Here is a 21783-nt window from a genome sequence, read left to right as displayed (position 1 = left end):
AAGCTTACTACTCTCTCACCGAGGGCCCCACCAATCGCCAATTTTGTTTTTGCATTGTATTCAGTGCAGGTATATATTTTTAACAGTAAGAAACATACCTGAAGACAGACAGACACTTTATATTTCTGCCGTGTTATTACAACAACTGTACTTAGGGTAAAGTTATTCTAGTAATAAAGTTTTAAAAATTTTATATGCAACTAGAAAGAAAGAAAATTGATAAATAAATAATAAATATGGATGTGTATAATTAGTAACTTAGATTTTTCCCATTCCTTCTTGGTACTTATAACGATAAATATATAAAAAGTGAGTTAGCTATACTCGTTATTAACTTAACCGTTTTGTATAAATATATAAAAAGTGAGTTAGCTATACTCGTTATTAACTTAACCGTTTTGTATAAATATATAACAAGTGAGTTAGCTATACTCGTTATTAACTTAACCGTTTTGTATAAATATATAACAAGTGAGTTAGCTATACTCGTTATTAACTTAACCGTTTTGTATAAATATATAACAAGTGAGTTAGCTATACTCGTTATTAACTTAACCGTTTTGTATAAATATATAACAAGTGAGTTAGCTATACTCGTTATTAACTTAACCGTTTTGTATAAATATATAACAAGTGAGTTAGCTATACTCGTTATTAACTTAACCGTTTTGTATAAATATATAACAAGTGAGTTAGCTATACTCGTTATTAACTTAACCGTTTTGTATAAATATATAACAAGTGAGTTAGCTATACTCGTTATTAACTTAACCGTTTTGTATAAATATATAAAAAGTGAGTTAGCTATACTCGTTATTAACTTAACCGTTTTGTATAAATATATAAAAAGTGAGTTAGCTATACTCGTTATTAACTTAACCGTTTTGTATAAATATATAAAAAGTGAGTTAGCTATACTCGTTATTAACTTAACCGTTTTGTCAAAAAAAATAAGTATGTAAACGTAAGGTATGTAGTTCGTAGATTCCAGAAGTCTAGGATTTGTTTTTGAATTTCGCGCAAAGCTACTCAAAAGCTATCTGCTCTAGCCGTCCCTAATTTAGTAGTGTAAGACACTTGAGGGAAGGCAGTTAGTCATAATTATCGTCCGCCAACTCTTTTACCAGCGAATTGACTGTCACATTATAACGCCCCCACGGCTGAAAGGGCGAGCATGTTGGGTGCGACGGAGATTCGAACCCGCGACCCTCGAAATACAAGTTGAACGCCTTAACCCACCTGGCCATGCCGGGCTGAGAAGTTTAGGAAGGATTTATTCATTATATTAGGTGTGTGAGAACAAACTTTGTAGCCATGTGTCGTACGTTTATGAACGTTATGTAATGCGTTAACTAGATAGAATAACAAACATCGCAGGGCATTACATCATCATATACAACTTTTGGTTAGGCCTCCAGAAACATCTGTATTTAATTCTCTTTTGAGGGGTTCATAGTATCGATGTTTTCGGGCTGAACGACCGCAATTGGTCTAAAATGCCAGGTCGCAGGCCTCAAACTACTGACAAAGGGAGGGCAGCCAATAAACAGCAGTTGCCAGTACAAGTTTTGTTTAGTTTCCGAAACCAAGTAACAGGACAAACTGCCGCTATTGCATTGGTCCAAAAGTTGAATGAGGGAAGTTATTTTAATATAAAGGTTCATATAATTTCTGGTACAAATCAGGTTAAGCAAAGAGATATTGAAATGGAGAAAAAATGATTGAAACAAGATCATATAAAAGCTACCAAGAATTACTGTTTGAAGTTATAGGCTACCGCAGCGACATCTGGAAATCTGATTACACATCTTAAAACAAATACAGTAAAAATACACATATAGAGAGTATTATATGAAAAATAAGGGCTATAATACATTGTCCAGTGAATGGAATATAATCTATAAATTTAGCATCAAAAGTAAATGAATTGAAAGTTTTACAAACGTAGGGTCGAATAGTTGTCTTAGAAATTAAAAAGAAAACGCGTATTATATTACTAATAATTTGTGCATAATTGTTTTGAGCCACGCAGTCTATAGAACGCAAGGGTAAAAATTTTAACTGCTCTTTTTATATTCGCTTGAAATACAGAAAATCACTTTTGTGGACTACATCTGCCTGAAGTACAAGAGTAGATGACGTTTTGGTCTCTATGCAACTTGTAGTAATTTCAAATCCAGTACATCTTTAGCAGTCTAAAACTAGAGCAGAACAAGGTGAAAAGTATCTCTACTGTACAAAAGGTGGGGTTGGGTTAAGGGGTTATTAAATTTCCACAGAAATCCATGTGACTTATACTAATATAAATTATTTCGTTTGTACAAATTAAACATAAAACTATATTTAAAAGTTACTTGGCAGTAGGGAAGAAGTTTCTTCTTCATCTGTTTATAAAAACACAGGAAGAAAGAAAATATATTGGTACAAGCTAAGCCTAATTTTCATTTAACTTCAACTAATATTAAACGTAATATTTAATTTTACCTTTGTCCTCAGCATCAATTTGTATTTCATTTAAAGATATTTAATTGCCTTTTTCAACTGTAAGTTATTTTATGAGATTCAAAGCTCGATTGTTAAATCAAATATTCAGAAATCTCTCTATTTGAGTTTCTTGGTTCACCAAATAGCTTCTGTCATTTTTTTAAATTTGATTGCTGGGGCGGTTATTATTTTTATGCATATTAAACATGCATAAATTAATCAGTATATTTAACCTAATAAAGTACTTAATTCTAATGTTACGAGCGAAAGTCCATAATTACAGTACAAAACAATATTTCAACCGCATCCAGTGTCAACGAGACCTTTCTTTCTATACCAGAAATCGTCAGGTCGCGAGTAGTAAGTACAGGAAAATAAGGTTAGTGTTACACTAAATAACATCCGGAAGTATTATTATTAATTCAAATCCTAATTTCACTCCTGAAAAACAGTAACAAACAAGTATCCTACCGTTGTTTGGTTTAAAGTCCAAACTTCCAGTACGTAACAGGGAGACCACGCTCTCCTCCGTATACTCTCAACTGACCTCACCCTATCGTCTGACAATGAAACAACCTTATACATTCGAATACCTTGCAAAACAAGTATTCGTCGTCTTCCTCCCTCCACCCCCCGTCTTCCTGTAGTCGGGTAACACCTACTTATACTCCACCTTGTTTTTACATCCCTCTAATCCAGACTAAGGAGGACCAAACTATTACTGACAGCTACCACTAGAGCGTTCACCTGTATGTGTCCAGATGACCGCTAGCCACGGAAACCAGTAGGCACTTTCGTAAAAGTTGGGAACTCAACACCTATTGTCTGGAGCTCGTATTTTGTTCTAGAGAAAAGTGTAGTAATACGTTTTTATGGTAACGAAGTGCTTAATGTGCCACAAAAAAATACATAAACATATAATAAAACAGTAAATGATTTCGGCCAATAATTGGCTCGAGCTCTGACCTTGCTTGAAGAAGAAGGAAGATATCAGGCTTAAGAAATTTTAGACGAAATTGCTAAAGAGTGTTGCTATAGCCGCCCCAACCATTTGGAGATCTTCACAAAGTCCCCCTGTATTGTGTTAGGTCTCTCTTTGCTCCCCGTACAAAAATACTTTCCTGGCTAAGGCACTGAACTCGAATATTTTTCTTCTAATCGTTGGTTGGCTATGTATGTTTAGTAAAGCAGAAGCGTAATGTGAAAGAAACATGTGTCATGAAAACTGTGAATATTAAGAAAAAAACAACACAGTTGCATTCTATTCTTCAGTTTTCTACGCATTATTGAGTTACGCTAGTTTCGGGTAACTTTAACGCTGTACGATGGCCAAACCAAACATACTGTAACCACAGACCCTTTTGGTAGTGTTGGACATTACAAACAAAAGGTCGAACTGGACGAGTTTATGCTAAATTTAATCCAGTTACCATTGATCAGGTGAGATAAACAAAATCTTATCAATTTAAGATTTTGCTTTGATTGATTATTTGTTTTTAAGCGTCTCCACAAAACTGGGAAGGATGTAAACAGAAACATACCGTTTCATTCCGTCTTATTGCGCATGCACGAAGTAATGCATCTTCCATATTGTAGATCATTTGACTACAAGAAGAAAAACGAACACAAGGTGGCGGCGAGTACATATAAATATGAATTTCATTTCTGTTATACAGTGTGGGATTACCTTAACGTCAAGGATATGGAATAACAATCTGGAAGAGAAATACCAAATTCGGTGTATATGTTTTTTAATCACATGAAAGACATGTGGCTTTACAAGATGGCGGCTTCAGTAGGATATCCAATGCTTTTATATCCTGCTACAATTAATAATTTTATTGAAAGGTGCATTGATAATATTTTGTAAAAAGTTTTGAAGGAACGTGTTTAGGGCAATTCGTCAGTAATGATGAACAGGGATTGGCGATTTTGACCATAAATATTGACCTGCACGATGATATCTCACTGGATGAAAGTTTGAAAGTATAGTTGAAGAATCCTGAAAAGAACACGTTTTTTTCCTACAGTTAATTACTTCTTCATCTATTTTAAAATCTAATTTAAATAAACCTGTCATTCGTATCCAAACATTCTCTGTCAGAGAACGCTTTAGCTACTTGTGAGCTTCCACATTCATTTATAGAGTTCCCGCACGTCCCCAATATCATACACTTGTCACTCTCCCTCAGAATCAGGCGTCAGGCACCGCGTGACCACTTCAGTTGAAGAGTGGATGTCAGAGCGTTACCAGGGTGAAGTGTTTTAGTCATAATTCACGTGGTTAAGACACCCAAATATGACATTAAATCACTTCATAACGTACATTGTAAAATTACTTATATACACATTTTAAAAAACTTATTATTTTTGTATTTATTCGTGTTGGCAAGATAGAATATGTACAAAGCATTCGAACAAAGTTGTTTAATAATGTAGGAGAGCTAGAAATGTAGTAAAATACTAAGTTACATTTTTAAAACATGTTTTAATGTTAGTGATTTTATGTGGTACTCAGTTCCTCCACAGTTACTGTTAAATTTAAATAAATTTACACGTTTTCTTTCCTTACTATATACATGTAGAATATCGTTTATTTGTTTTTGAATTTCGCGCAAAGCTACACGAGGGCTATCTGCGCTAGCCGTCCCTAATTTAGCAGTGTAACACTAGAATGAAGGTAGCTAGTCATCACCACCCACCGCCAACACTTGGGCTACTCTTTTATGAACGAATAGTGGGATTGACCGTAACGTTATAACGTCCCCACGGTTGAAAGAGCGAGCATGTTTGGTGCGATATGTATTCGAACCCGCGACCCTCAGATTACGAGTCGAGTGCCTTAACCAGCTGATCATGGCGGGTCGTAAAATATGGAGATCTACATTAAAAGTCGTTGTATTCACACACAACTGAATAAGCCCGGCGTGGTCAGGTAGTTAGGACATTGGACTCGCAAGCAATAGGTCGCAGGTTGGAATCCCTGATCCATTAAACATGCGAAATTAAAACCAAACCACAACTGTATAATAAATAACCTTTAGGTAAATATAACTTCAAAGATTTAACTAGTCACAAGTATATCGTATACTATGCATATCTCAAGGAAGACACAAACAGTATATTAAAACTGTTATTAATTTACAATATTTTGTAATTAAAGATAATTCAGAATAGCTCAGATCAAAAATATGATCTAATATACCTTGTTATAAATGGTGTTTTTGCCCCAAACAACTTTCAGATAGGTGTATTAAAATAAAAAGTTTATTGTAAGAAAACAAAACAAGACACTAATTGTGTCGCAAAACAAAATTGCCCAATTTTTATGAAACCAGGTATAACATAACGTGCAAAACTTCAAGAGTCAGCAATGTTAACAATGTCGAGTTCAGCATACCAGTAGCACACAGCACGTGAGATTTCATGCCGGATTCCTTTCCCAACCATAGTGCTAGCTCAATCAGCGTGAGCGACACACATATTTTAAACTCAGGCTTCACTGGGATTTTTTTTTTTTTCGTCTTTTAAAACTTCTAATAAATGCTGGAGGGATTTACACAATTTGGTAAAAGTTAAGAAAAATAAACAAATAAAAACGACCTTTACGTCCCAGATAAATATAATTATTTGGATATTTATCGGAAGAACAATTTTCACAAGATTACGAGTTTCCTACATGGAAACTTGCTCTAACGAAATAATTAACCGTACTTTTAAAATGGTGATTAGAACATTGGTTCGCCTGTACCTACTAGAAGATCAAGTAACGTTAATCGGTTCTTCATCTGCTGCTTCTTCGGTTTTGATGTACAGTCATCACTAAAACACTTGTTTTCAGAGTTAACAAAACTATATTTTAACATGACACTTCCATTCAAACTTCTGTTTATTAAAGTCTATCTCATAGCACTAAAAGTAACCTTGTTTTGGTGCAGAGCTACATAATGGGCTACCTGCGGACATCAAACCTCCAATTTCAGTTAATCAAGCCCTGAAGTTACCACTGGGCCCGGCATGGCCAGATGGGTTAAGGCGTGCGACTCGTAATCGGAGGGTCACGAGTTTGCATCCCCGTCGCGCCAAACATGCTCGCCATTTCAGCCGTGGTGGCATTATAATTTTGCGGTCAATCCCACTATTCGTTGGTTACAGAGTAGCCCAACAGTTGGCGGTGGGTAGTGATGACTAGCTGCCTTCCCTCTGGTCTTGCACTGCAAAATTAGGGACGGCTAGCGCAGATAGCCCTCAAGTAGCTTTGCGCGAAATTCAAAAACCAAACCAAGTTACCACTGAATCACAGAGATTGAGAATGGACAAATTAAATGACGGTTGGTTAAGAAGCTAAATGTTCCTACACCCTCCAAATAAGTTGGTGGATAAAACGGCCATTTGAGTATCTGGAGTCTGAACTCGTATATTTGCTTTAAAATACAAAGTCAGTCTTAACTGTATTTCACATTGTACTAATAATACCACTAACGTGTTATATCTAGATAGTTCTGAAGATAATACCACTTTTTGTATTAATATGTCATTAGTACATATTTAAAATAAGTAACTGAAAATGGTTTTACATCTGAAATTAAACTGTGTGATACAGTATAGAACTTAACGCCATATATTGTAGTGGAACTTAACAACCTGTACATAGAATTTATTCAACTGTCGTAATATTTTCAACAAGCTACGAATTTTAACAATAGTAATACAGAACAACGAATGATCGTCTATCAATCAGTACGTGAATTGAAACTAGGCTAGAGGCTAGAGAGAAAAATGTAGGAGATTGAGATGCGCCATCTGTCGTTAACGAGTAAAATCAAAAATAAACTGTCAGGTTATGAAAGTTAGTGTTAAAATTACGCTCATTGTTTTACACACAGGATCTCAGAAATGTTCGAAAAAAATCAAGGCTAATAAACGGGCAAAAATATTAACTTTTTATCGCAATAGATGGCAAGCTAATTATATGATTTTTTAGTATTTGCTAACTTTGTTGATATGAGAACAGTATCAAAGAATGCGTATATTTCAATCAGGAATTTCGGTTTAACAATAACAAAGCTATGCATAATTTGTTTTTCTTTCCCTTTTATATATTTGGCTCTAATTTGTAATATATTCAGTTCAAGTTGTATTGATCTATAGCAAAAGGGGAATCCTCAATAGCCATGACACTTGAAATTCTTTTAGGCAGTATTAGAGTACATTAACCTTCGAGACATTTTCCTTATTGATACCTGTACTTTGGTGCGCCAGCAATACTGAGCGTGGAGCGCCCCTGTGCCCAATTCAGTCTTATGATTCATCAAGATTTTTCTACCAGCATCTCGTCAAATTGAAGTTCTCTGAGGTGAGATTAGATTAAATTGATCTATGAGAAGTCGGGCGAGGTCACATACATCAATCGAAAGAGCCTGATCTTCTGCGTCCAAAACTGCAGTTAAATTTCAAATCGGTCAAGGGATGACTATTGCTTTCATGAGGGGCAAGTAACAACCCTTTACAGCGTAAAATATTAGCACACTCAAGTCATAATAGGATATATTTATATAAGAGATTTAGAATTGTTTGTGCGGAACTACGCGCTAAAAGTTGGAACTTGAGAAAAAATAAACTCTGAGCCATTACGTCGCAGCTAAAAATATTCAACATTGACTTTTCTCAGAACTATAGTTCCTCCTTTGTTAAATCGTCTAGAGTCAGGCGCTTAAAGAACTTTGAAAACTCAGGGGCCAACCAAAATATTAGCTCTAATTTTTATTCAAAATTACAGTTAAGAATAAAATGTGGTATGGAATGGCTACGATTCATGCATTTTTACAGAGATATAATAGTAACAAAGTTAACTTAGACTCACCTGTTACATGTGTATTGTCATCATCTTTTATCTTGTCTTGACATAGAGGGAAGGTTGACTCCACTTGTCTCCGAATTTTGTCAGCCAGGTTTTTCTTTTGCTCTTTTAGCTTTTCGAATCTTTTTATTCTTTCTTGGGCAGTAGGCGGTGGAGGTGGTTTTTTAGGTGGTATTTTGTTGGATGAGTTACGCAGCGTTTCTGGAGCGTCCTTATTACTTTTGGCAACAGCTGCGTCATCTTTCTGGTCATTGAAAGCCCATTGTTCGATTATTTTTCTCCGGACTATTTGTTTATCAATTATTCGACGCCTTTCTATCTCTATCTCGTGAAGGTTTATTTCCGAATCCGAATCAGTTTCATCTGGAACGTTCTGTGGTCTCGATTGTTGGTCAGCCTCTTTTGTTTCTTCATTTTCTGGACTTAGTTCCAATTGAGAATCATTAGCATCTGGAACGTTCTGTGGTCTCGACTGTTGGTCAGTACCTTTTGTTTCCTTTCCATTTTCTGGACTAAGTTTCAATTCAGAATCATTCACATCTGGAACGTTCTGTAGCCTCGATATTTGGTCATACTCGTTAGTTTCTTCATTTTCTGGACTTAGTTCCAGTTTAGATTCAGTAATATCTAGAACGTTCCGTGGTCTCGATTGTTGGTCAGTCTCTTTTGTTTCCTCTCTGGTTTCTGGACTTAGTTCCAATTCAAAATCATTCACATGTGAAACGTTCTGTGGCTTTGATTGTTGACCAGACCCTTCTATTTCATCTCCGTGTTCTTTCCCATCCGCAATATTTTCTTCATCGTTGATGACGAAAACCATTCTTGCTCCAACGATTCCCTGTGAACTGATGTTCTGATTGGTAGTGTCGTTTTTTATCTCAATAATTTCCATGTCTCTTAGTGGGTTAATCTTCTCTTTGGTTGCTTTCAGTTCGACAGAAAGTTCTTTATCAAAATCAAAAGTGTTTGCTCCTGTATTAGTCGCTGGCAGCGCAGGACTCTTCTCAAACACAAATTTCGAAGATATACACTGAGAGATTACAGGACACAGGCAGTCACTCGCTTCAGATTCTCTGGATATAAAACTTGGATCTTGACTTTTGAAATCGGATTCGTTTCCCTTTTCAACTTCGTCAGGACGTTTTCCCCACCTTCGGATCGATTCTTTATCTCCAAGAATTCTCTTAGCGTCTGATTTTGCCTCAGGAGCTAAATTGAAATATTCATATCCAAGACAATTAAGATTAAAAGCTCTTTGTTCAGCTTTGGTTGAACTTCCACTATCTTCGAAAGTTACGTCCAATTTCTTACAGCTCAAGTCGATGTGGTCGTCGCTTTCTTCTATTATAGAATTCAACACGCCCTGTTCAACGTTGCTGTGGTTCCCTCTTTCTTTAAAGGGTAAATTAAATCCCTCAAACTTAATCTTGTTTTGTGATTCAGTGTTCCTTTCATGCCATTTATCGGTTTGGGATGACACTCCGGTCTCACTGTAAATGCCTTCCAATTGCTTATGATACGTCACTAGAGGTTCCAAAACACGAAATCTTCCTAAACCCTGGAGTAATGACTGTGGAAAATCAAAATTGTATTTTGAAACTCTTTTGGTCAGATCATATCTTCGTGTAGAATCTTCGCAAGTCTTGCCAATAGGTTCATGGTCATGGCAAGTAACCTAGGAAGATAATACACAGACATTTTAAATACAAGTAAATAGCTTTTCGACCAATTACAACTGAGCTATTTTATGTGTAATCCGAATTACACAATAATATAATTGGAAATAAACTAACCCTAAAAGAGATACAGGAACACAGCGTTACGTGACGTTAATAACGTCTTAAACACTTCACTGCTGGCAGACCTGGTTTTGTACTGAATCATATTAAAAGAAGTTAAAATTATATATATTGTTACGCGGAAAACACTTCGCAGTTTTTAAACAAACTTTTACTACAACACTTCTATCCTAGTCTTCGAAATGTCTAGATTTAAAACTAGAAATTTCTTGTTTTTCTTTAGTTCTAAAGTCTTTCAGGTCTACCTTCTTGATTTCAGTAAAATCTTATACTATTTAAATTCATTACGTATGAACGTAGTTTTCTACGTCCACACAGAAAGACGGCAAATGAAAAGCGTGCGCGACATAATTTGTTTTATTGAGAAAACAAAAGCAAAATCTTCAATAGACGCGGCTATAATTAGATCTCAAATCGTTCAAAAGGTGGCGCTATCAACTAAAAGTTTGTACTTCAAAATACAAACTCGGAGCCGTTATGCCGCGACTAAAAATTGTACTGATTTTATCACTACGTCGTTTACCATTTCAAGTTGGAACGATTTCTTCTTTGCTTAATATTATTAAATACATGTCGAACAACAGCAACTTTCAAATATAGCGTTTATTACCAGGTGGGGTCCATCTATTACGTCCTCTTGAATGATTTTGTTTTTGCGTCTTACAACGCTCGGTACAACGAAAAGACCAAAACGGTTGAAGTGGAATCACCAATTTTTTATTAAAAATAATTTATCTGGATTGCCTCATCTTTTAGTGGGACAAACTATAACATAGATGGCATTACTGTTTAATTTATGTAGCTTGTATGTTACTAAATGTATTTCTGCAGGGTTTCCAAAAGTGTTCTGTTTCAAGAGTAAATACAACTAAAATTAATAGTAACTAATATTTTTATTTCTTACTTTTCAAGTTCATATGTCATGCTGTGTTGTAGCCTGCACAGCGCACAATTCTTCTCGTAATTTGTGGCATGCACACGTTTTACTGACGTCACGACAGTAGAAATTGTAACGTTAAGCGTCCCTTGTGATGTTATTTTAATACCGACTGAGTGACGTGCAATACATAGCCGTATGATTGTGTGAGTGGTTAAAAAACAGGTAACCTTCGGCCTCCCTCTGAGAAGTAAGTACAACTGTAGTGAACCAATAGTTCAAAATAATATGCTTGAAACTGAAGTCAAGCAAGATCCATGACGGTTAATTCCAGGGTTAACACGACTTTATTTGCTCACGTGCCCTCTTTAATTATTTTTATATAAATAATAATTTAATTGTAAAAATGTACTTTGGTTATGATTAGTTATGCATTTTTGAAACACAATGTGAATTTTAACCGAAGTACGTCCTCAATTAAGCCTTGCCTTCCAGAGTTCATCTACTTATTTTTGGCGCTTGTCTAATAGCGAATTCGATGTTTTTTCCATGAGTTCGTGGTTATGTTTCGCTACAGTTAAATGTAGTTTTAAAGACCACTGACCTCCAGAGTACTGCTGACGCCCCAAGTTCAAGAACAGGAAGTTACAAGACTTTCATGCCACTTGACAAACGCACGTGCACAAAACAAGTCCACCCTTTCTCTCTGGTTGGCGATAATAGCTGAAAGCTAATCAATGCTCAACCGTGCGGAAACATAATCACCAGAATCATTACTGAAAATATTATTTTTCTTTCTAATTCGTCACAGTTTTTTTGTATAAACTGGAAAACTGCACAGTTTATCAGAGTTCAAAAATTTCCCTAGCTTACTAGGCTCGGAAGGATACGTAATACTGCGTTGACGTAACAACTGACTGTGTAACAAGTCAGGCTGCAGTATAAACACACACGCAGTGTCAATAATCATTTACAAAATAAAATATAAAGACGACAGAAACAGGATATTGGTATATTTATTAACATTTCAAATTCTTATATATACACACGTGTGTGTGTATTAAAGAAATATCTTGGACACTGAAAGTTTCAAGCAAAGCAAAGCAGAATGTACACATCTGATTGCCCTATTACCGCGCCCTCTACACACACATACTATTTTTATGTTGAACACGTATGATTAGATTGTCTGTCTTACTAAACGTTTAAAAGTTTGCCCGGCTTAATTACAAGAAATTTAACCCTTAGTTACTTCACCTAGTCCACCCTACTTTCCAGTATTCCACAGACGTAACGCGCACCACACACACACACACACACATAGATAAAAAGTTCTATAAATGCCTAATAATGTTGTAGGATTACATCATAAATGTCATAGTATTTATTGGCTAAATATGAAAGACCCTATTTCCTAATAATATATGTACTTAGATTTTCTAGAGATAGAAATCACAACCGTAAGACCAATAATATAAGCATTAGCAGAACAATGTTAATTATCAACCAAGTGTATGTTGAGGAGTTTGGCATCCCCCAAGCACAACTGTAGTAGTTTGTCTGTAAGGAGTTAGAAAGAAACACCCTAAGCAAGATAACAATCTGGCTTTATTACGCAATGCACACAATTCCACGAAAAGTGGAATAACTGCTGTTTACGCGTGGGGTATTACCTATTGTGAACAAGTAAGTGTGTAACCCACGTGTTAACAAAGCTATTACACAGTGACTATCCTACGTGCTAAACCTACTTTTAAAACGTTCGAGTTTTCGGTATTTTTTTTATTAAGGTGTTATAATTATTCTTAAAACAAGTATTTATTATATTTTACAGGATGTACAATACTAACGTTAACTAATTACCAAATGGTATTTATGAAAGATGTACGATTACTGAAAAAAAAAGTTATCTTGAAAATTATTTTGAAATTTTTCGAAGTCGTATTAAATTTTTTAACAAACAGTACTTGTATATGTGAAGTTATAATATCTAAATTAGTGCCTCCTCCACGTCGTTTTCTCTTTCTCTTTTGGACGGTTACAATTTGTTATAAAAATTTTGACTGTTAGGTTTGTCAGCCATACATTTACGTACTTACAAAGGTAAGGTCCGGCATGTCCAGGTGGTTAAGGCACTAGAATCGTAATCCTAGCTAGGGTCGCGGGTTCAAATTCCCGTCACACCAAACATGTTCGTTCTTTCAGCCGTGGGGGCGTTATAATGTAACGGTCAATCCTATTATTCATTGGTAAAAGAGTAGCTCACGAGTTCGCGGTCGGTGGTGATGACTAGCTACCTTCTCTAGTTTTACACTGCTAAATTAGGGACGGCTAGCGCAGATAGTCCTCGTGTAGCTTTGCGCGAAATTAAAAAAAACAAAGTTAAATTTCTGGTTAAAATTGCAGTGGATAAAACTGAAATGGAAAATTGTATTATTTCGGGCTAAAGCAACTGGTAGGTGTACGCAACCCGTAGGTTAAACCGTAGAAACTATGCGTATACCAGTTGCTAAATCAATTATTAAAACAGATATTTAGACTGTGGAACATTATTTAGAAGTGCAAATAAGTTTTTTCTTTAGTCATTGATAGGCTGTCTAACAAACGAATTTACCAGTAACCCTAACAGACTATTAAAAATAGATTTTACTGGTCAACTTTGATCATATAGAACACTAGGTGAAACGAATTAATGAAGTTTACTACCACAAAATGATACGAAAGAAAAAAAATCAAATCAGTTTTTGAAAACGTCACTAAGAAAAGTCCAGGTTGTCCATAAATCACGCCACAAACCTCAATAAGTAAAAAAACTGCATCTGTAAAAAATAAGTTTCTCCGACTTCCACCTACTCTTTGTAAGACAGAAAACAATGACGTCATAATCACGTCCAATAAGTATTGTTACATATATGAGTATAATAAATACAGTATTTGTAAAACAGACGGTGAAACGTGGTGTTAACAACACTGCTAACTTGAAGTGTTATTTTTATTGCTGAAGTATCCGTCCTATGGATGGAGGTTATGAAAATTCATGATTAATGAACGGTTATCATAGGACATGAAAAGTTGTTTCACGTATATGTAACTGTAAAAAACGCCCATAAAAACTGCAAAACGTAACATGTGAAACCGCAAGTTTTCTTGTATCTCCACGTGGACACAAACTATTATGTTATATCTGGTGAAGATTTATACACAAGAGGCGAGGTAAAAAAAAACACCTATAAAAAAAAGCAAAATTGAAAATTTATATATACTTTCTCATGATCCATTGACCCTCCACACCAAGTTTGGTTTAGTTTTGTTCACAGTAGGGTTTGACTTTCTGTAACTGAATGCGTAGTTAGGTTAGATACTTTCGTACACACATACAATACGTATTCGCGTAGTAGCTCCCTCTAACGGCAATGTCTTACAGTAGAAAGATGACCTCCACCCGATGATGTAAACTAAATTAGTCTAGGAAGTAGAATTATAATTATAATAGTATAAAGGTCATGACTGAAAATCTATTTTTGTTTAAATATAACCACTCTACTACTATTATTTTTTCGAAATATATTTTTTCTGCTATTTTTAAAATAAATAATGTCTATCAAAGACATTGCGCCAAACTTGAAGAAAAAACAGATCCGAAACAATTTTGGACACACCTAAAAAGACTAACAAATGGAGATTCAATAACAAGAAAATACCCACCGTTAAAACACAGTAATACATATACAGCATATACAAATAACGAAAAAGCCGAAATATTCAAACAACAACTTGAAAACACACGATGACCCAGACATGAACACATACTTCTATAATAAAGCAAATAACTTTATAACAAACAACAGTGAACTATTCAAACCACTCTTCCCAGTAGACTTAAACAATTATCAAACCAACAACACAAACAACTACACAAATACAATTTCAGCACAAGAACTCATAGAAGCAATAACAAACACCAAAAATAAATCACCAGAAAATGGTATTCAAGCCATTCTTCTTAAAAAAAAAAAAAAAAAGGCACACCGAAATTATTTGAACATCTTACAGCAATTTTTAATCTATCAATATATTCTGGTTATATCCCGGTTTTTTGGAAGCATGCAAATGTATTAATGTTCCATAAAGAAGGAAAGTCAGCCAATAACCAAAATAGCTTCCGACCAATCAGCCTGACCAGCTGTGTAGGCAAAATTCTAGAGAGAATAATCAGTAACAGACTCTAGCATTCCTGGAGACAATATCAAAATTACCAGAAGAACAAAATGGTTTCAGAAAATTCACATAAACAACAGTCCACTTAGTCAGGTTAAGAGAAACAAATGTAGATAGTTTTAATAAACGAGAATGCACTGTCGCTTGCTTTCTCGACATTGAGAAAGCATTCGACACTGTATGGCACAACGGTCTCCGGTTCCGAATGCAAGAAATGGGACTACCGCGGGGAAGTATTCGCTGGCTGTGAAACTTTCTGGAAACAGATCATGCAGAATAATGTTGAAGGGACATTCTCTGAAAGTTTCACTCCAAAAGCTGGTGTCCCTCAAGGAGGGGGATGTTAGCCCCATCCTATTCATCATATACGTGAAAAATATGCCTCTAAAAGATTCAAATAATGGATACCCACAGTTTGCAGATGATGTAGCAGTCTGGAAAAATGTACCAACACTAGCAATAGCAGCCACAAACATGCAACCACAATTAAACAGAATAAGTGAATATTGCCAAAAATACAGAATCAAAATAAACACAACTAGTGGTATTCACAAAATTAATTAAACATAAAAAAGCACAACCACGGATCTACATGAATGGTGAACAACTCGAGATTGCTACATCAGCAAAATTCTTAGAACTAACGTTCGATTCAAAACTAACGTGGGTAAACCACATAAATAATATTAGAACAAAAATTTGGCGAAGAACAAACTATGCTAGGAGTCTAACTGGCAAAAACAGTGGAGCTACGGCAGACAATATTATGAAAATATATAAAACATATATTAGACCCGTCATTGACTATGCAGCTCCTGCATGGATAAATGTTAGCAAAATATAACTGCAAACAAAACTATAAACAATACAAAATACATTACTCACAACAGCTTATAAAGTACCTAGAACATCATCTTCCAAGTTTATGCATAAATACGCACATATCGAAACAATAACAGATAGACTCCTACATAGTGCAATAAATTATTTTAATAAAATTGGAGAAAAAATGAACTAGTGAGCGAACTTGACAGGTATTGTTTACATGATGATGATAGACCTAAGCACCTTTCCCCAGTGAATATATATTTTCTAAATAAGTAAAAGACCACCTATAAACTAGACTCCACATTAGATTAGGGATTAATTACTAAACATTGAAAGGGTTTTTTTATGTAAACGTTTTATAGTTAATATCTAACTTATGAAAGTGCAAAAATCTATGGAACTATGAGAGAAATGTTTTATTTGCACCAAGTGTATGTGTAGATTATGCATGGACATTGCCCTGAAAGAGGTCTGAGTAAGTGCGGGTTACTCTAGCCCTCGTGTACCATATATAAATACACTTGGCAATTGTAAAACCAAAATTTGAAGGAAGGAGGAAGAGGTTAACGAAACCTGACCCTCCTCGGTAGATAGACATCAATACCCAAATACCCATACAAGAGAGAGAGCAACATTGTTTTTGTAACATATTAGGCTTAAAAACATAAGAAAAACCCTTTACAACTACCCGAACTGTCACCGACCAACGAGCGAACTAATATCACTTGTCAGATAATAAAAATGAAGATTGTTATTGATTGACAAACCTTTTAAACTCTGTTCCTCCCTTTCCGTTACCTATAGGAATTTAATTTTCATGCACTGAAGCAGGCGCAAGCCACTGTAATATTTTGATCACATTTTTACGAACTTTTGCGTTTGATCTTCTGTAAAAATAGTGTTCAAAATTATTTCCAATATTGATCTAATTTTTCAATTAAATAAATTTTAATTATTATTATTATTTGCCGGGTTTGTTTTTTTTTGGATATCCTAACCCTTTGAATTATGTATTTAGAAATTCAGAATCTCATGTTTGTACCCTTCCACCCCTTCTTTTGAAAGCGTTACGGATTTTGGAATTATCTAGACTTATGGATTTAAAGTATCTTGCATGACCAGGATTACGCAACTTCTCACCTCTTCTTTCGAAAGTGTTACGGATTTTGGAAAGTGTCGATATCTCGTGAATCTCACGTATCTTGCATACCAGAATTATCGAGAACATTTGTGGTTGAGGTTTTTTCAACAAGGGGCAATAGTGAAACATAAAACAAGGATTAATATTGACATATTTTTTAAAATTATCACGATATCTTTTTTCTTGCGAGACACGAAACAGTTTTACTAGTTTCTTTGTTGATTCAAATATTTAAATATGTTTTAGTATCGAAGTTATTGCGTCACTTAACTGAATATCCAACCTCACTATATTATACAACACTGGAGTAATTTAAAATTACACAATCTTTCTCTGCCTATTTAAATAAAAATAGAAAATGCTGTGAACCTTTTCCTAAAAAGATTTGTCTGTTATACCAAACACTTATTATGTAGTCATTTAACTTACCGATAAGACAGATTGGTCATCCAACAACACGCGTTCTTGTCCTGTTTTTGACATGATCAAGTCTTAGTAGAAACTAACCTCATTACTTTACGATTAGGTCGTGTAGTGCTGGGAGCAACCAAGATAAAGAAAAACCCCTTGACTTCCCCCACACCCCGTTTTCCAGCGTACATTCCACAAATGTCCCTTTTCTTGGCCTCTTCAGAGGTCGACCTTTGTTTTTACCTTTGGGCTACCTGGTAGCAGTCATGTGAGCACTAAAGAAAACGCTCTCGTGAACCAATATCTCTTTATAGTTAGTAAAGATAGGTCACTAAACACGTATAATAGATAGGCATGTAATTCAAATCCATGTGATCATTAACCCTAACGAAAAAAGTGGCTTTTATCACTTATTTACACTTTTTGGTGCTAACCTTTTGTGAAATTCACCCAAACTTATGGCAGAAAAGGTTTTGATCGCGAATTTATCGATTAGGTGCGTGTAAGGGCGAGAACACCATTTGCTACACCAGAGTGTAAACTACAAATAATGACCGTCATTTCTTTCTCTTGTCTGGGTTGTCATTTAGTGTATATGTCCTACGATATTTGTACATGCCAACTTTCACTATCCACTCTTGTGCGTACGATTAACATGAGGACTTTCTTACGTGCCTGGTTCAACTATGTATATTGTTAACTCAGAAAAGACCTGGTATGGTCTGATGGCTGAGGCACTCCACTTATAATCTGCGGGTCCTCGATTCGAATTCCAACATCGGGCATTCTAACCTTTTAATAGTGTGGTTATTATAATGTACAGTCAGTCCCACTTTTTGTTGGTAAAAGAATAGCCCTAGAGTTAGCAGTAAGTGATATAGGCTAGCTTTCTTCTCTCAAGTCTATCACTGTCAAACTACAGAGAGCAGATAGCTCCCGAGTGACTTTGCGTGAAATTCAACAAAACAAACTAATGCAACTAGAAATGAACTTGCAAACATAAATCTCAGAGGCTTTAAAATAACCGAAGAACTTAGTTCAGTTATTCGTCAAAAATTGAAGAGAGAGACAGCGAAAGACAGTTAAGATCGACTTTGATATATCGAAGTTATTCAACTTGAAATCAAGTGAATATATATTTAGTTAAATACCTGTTTATAACTCCCCATTACTGTGAACTTCTTGTTGTGATACGAGTCAGACAAGTGCGAATATAGTATTGTAAAAGTAGGCACCTGTGATGTTAACGTTATGGTTCACAAGTGTGACGCATCTGGCAAAAAGAAATATGTCATATCATTTTTTTTTTCATCCATCTAGTACACGCAAAAACCCAATATACTCGTAGAACTTTCAGTTTATAACGTTCGATTTTTCCCCTACGTTATGTATACTGTCTGTAACGTTACTCATTCCTGATGCAATTTATCATCAGCCATGTTGTTAGGCTTAGCTGAGTTGAGAACTTTTTTTTCTTTAACTCCGTAATCCCTGCCTATTTTCTACTCATAGGCGTAGAGGGGAGCACGTACCTCAGGCTATACTATCTTTCATTTAGCCTACATACATTACTTATTTAAAACCAGCTAGCTGGTGAGTTTATTCTTTTGTTTTTTCAACATTGTTACAGAGTTTATTGATATTGATACAGTTCTCGTTGAGAGTTACAGAATTTGTTGATATTGTTACTGGTTGTTGGAAGTGTTACAGAGTTTATTGATCTTGTTTTAATTTGTTGGGAGTGTTACAGGGTTTATTGATATTGTTTTAATTTGTTGGGAATGTTACAGAGTTTATTGATATTGTTACTGTTTGTTGGGAGTGTTACAGAGTTTATTGATGTTGTTACTGTTTGTTGAGAGTGTTACAGAGTTTACTGATATTGTTACTACTTGCTGGGAGTGTTCCAGGGTTTATTGATATTGTTTTAATTTGTTGGGAGTGTTACAGAGTTTATTGATATTGTTACTATTTGCTGGGAGTGTTACAGAGTTTATTGATATTGTTTTAATTTGTTGGGAATGTTACACAGTTTATTGATATTGTTACTGTTTGTTGGGAGTGTTACACAGTTTATTTATATTGTTATTCTTTGTTGGGAGTGTTACAGAGTTTATTGATATTGTTTTAAATTCTTGGGAATGCTACAAAATTCCTTATTATCGATACTGTTTCTCATCCAGAAGAGAATTATAAGCTAAAACAGTTTCTTAACGGACAGTCGTACAATTCTACCACACTTCGTTTCAATTGTGACGTTCTCTTGTCGGGAAGGCTTTTGAGACACCGCATGGTTTTATTACCTGCAGCTTTTAATGCAAAGAAGAAAACATCCAGAACCACATTAGATTGCCCTTGAATTTACCAAATTTAAGGATGGAAATAGTTCCGTCTTCATAGAGCTAATTCTGAGTTTCCAAATTTATGGCACTTGGACGTTTGTTCCCTTTACATCTGTGAGTGACACACGTGAATGTTTATTGAGTTTAACTCTTTCATTCGTAACTCACTATGTCATTCAACAAGTGTCAGTAGCACAGGGTGTAAAAGGAAAATAAACAAGAGAACATCAAAATAATAATAATATGGAAGAATTATTTACTTTGGTTCAGAATGTGTTGATGTTCCATGTTTGACTTGTTTGGAATTTTGTGCAAAACTTCTCTAACCAGCCCTAATTGTGATTGAATAGATTATAGGGAAGGCAGTACTTAGACAACACCACCCACCAGCAACTCTTGGGCTACTCTTTTACAAACAAATGGTGGGATTGATTGTAACGTTCTAGCACCTTCACGGCTGTAAAGGGACGTTCAGAGACGGGATTCGAACCCGTGAACTTCAGATTGAGAGTAGAAAACCCTAACCACCAGGGAATGCTAGGCCTAACATTGTTCTAAGAGTTAAGATAAATGGAAAACAATAATTCGACAATACTTGCTTTCTGAATACAAAGAGGCTTATCAAAGGAAAGAAAAGTTTGTCAGTCCAAGTTCAGACCAAATATACGTCTTTCACCTGTGTTTTGTTCAAAGTATTGTGATTTATTTTTAATAGTTCTTTATCGGTTATTCATCTCCGTCGTAAGCTAGATACTCGTCAAGAAAAGGAAAGCTGTATAGTTTGTTTTTGAAAGGTATGTCTCGCAGACTAATTGTGCGAGACAATTTTGTCCATATGCATGTTTGCGCCTTTTGATTCCATATTTCTTTCCTCAACTTTTATGATTCATCTCATAATTGGAAACGAATTTCAATTATGTTTTCGTGGACTGATTAATTGGGTATTGGTTTAATGATTATGCTAACACTCGTTTTAACTGATTAAATCTTTCGAATAATTATAAATTCATTAGTTGGTATGCGTGAACGAGTCAACCTTTCGGTGACCAAGATTGGCTTCTGCACGCTGTCACATGCTTCAGTAACACGTGAATGTTTTGGTCTGCTGACTTGTAATAATTGACATAAAAATAATTATGTTACTATTTTTTGCACACAGAATGTACGTGATTTCAAACTATCAAAACAATCATTTATATATCATATTAATTATATGTTTCTGTTAGCTATGTTGGTAACAGACCTAGTTCATGGTTGTAACATCTTGGATCCGGATCCAGTAAGAAATATATGAGGTCCTAGTTTATAAACAAAATAGTGCAGCGAATTAATTGTACGACAAAGTTAAAAATTTGTTGCTCCATATCTGCAGGTCGCAGATTCAAATCCCGTCACTAAAAACGCACGCCCTGTAAAACGTGTAGGCATTATAATGTTACGATCAATCTCACTATTCCCGAAATTTGGTGTTGACTAGACGTCTTCCCTCTCTAGTCTACCATATCAAAACTAGGGACGACCAGCGGAGATAACCGTCGTGTAGATGTAATAGGATATTAATTTACGCCTCGTCTTAAGGCCCTTTTGTGAATTTTACCTGTGGGAATTAGTCTTAAGAAGGAAAAGTATTAGAATCAAATAAAAACGATGAAGGTGTTTGTTTGAAAAGTAAATATAAATATTTTTTTTCACGTCTGTCACAAGTAACTTTTATTATTATAACATTTATTATTCGTTTACTCCAAAATGTTTTGATCCCTACCTCCTTGGATCAATGGTAAGCTTGAAATCTTTTACTGCTAAAATTCAAGGTCAATCCCTGC

The 21783-nt window shown here is 35.2% G+C and overlaps 1 protein-coding gene across 2 annotated transcripts in view; it reads right to left on the bottom strand.

Annotated features, from left to right (window-relative positions):
• LOC143236777 (uncharacterized) overlaps nt 1–17769 on the bottom strand; it is a 46005-nt gene extending 28236 nt beyond the window's left edge. The window contains exons 1-2 of one of the 2 annotated variants that reach the window (XM_076475321.1): nt 17637–17769; nt 8348–10019 (exon numbers count right to left, since the gene is read on the bottom strand). In XM_076475321.1, coding sequence (XP_076331436.1) covers nt 8348–10019; nt 17637–17690 — 1726 coding nt within the window. In that variant the 5' untranslated portion in view covers nt 17691–17769. The remainder of the gene's footprint in view (nt 1–8347; nt 10020–17636) is intronic. The other variant, XM_076475322.1, reaches the window with a different exon arrangement.
• Nucleotides 17770–21783: the final 4014 nt, after the last annotated feature.

The sequence above is a fragment of the Tachypleus tridentatus genome, chromosome 13, assembly GCF_004210375.1.
Source record: "Tachypleus tridentatus isolate NWPU-2018 chromosome 13, ASM421037v1, whole genome shotgun sequence".
In the NCBI taxonomy this organism is placed as follows: domain Eukaryota; kingdom Metazoa; phylum Arthropoda; class Merostomata; order Xiphosura; family Limulidae; genus Tachypleus; species Tachypleus tridentatus.
This window is presented reverse-complemented; position numbering and strand designations above follow the sequence as displayed.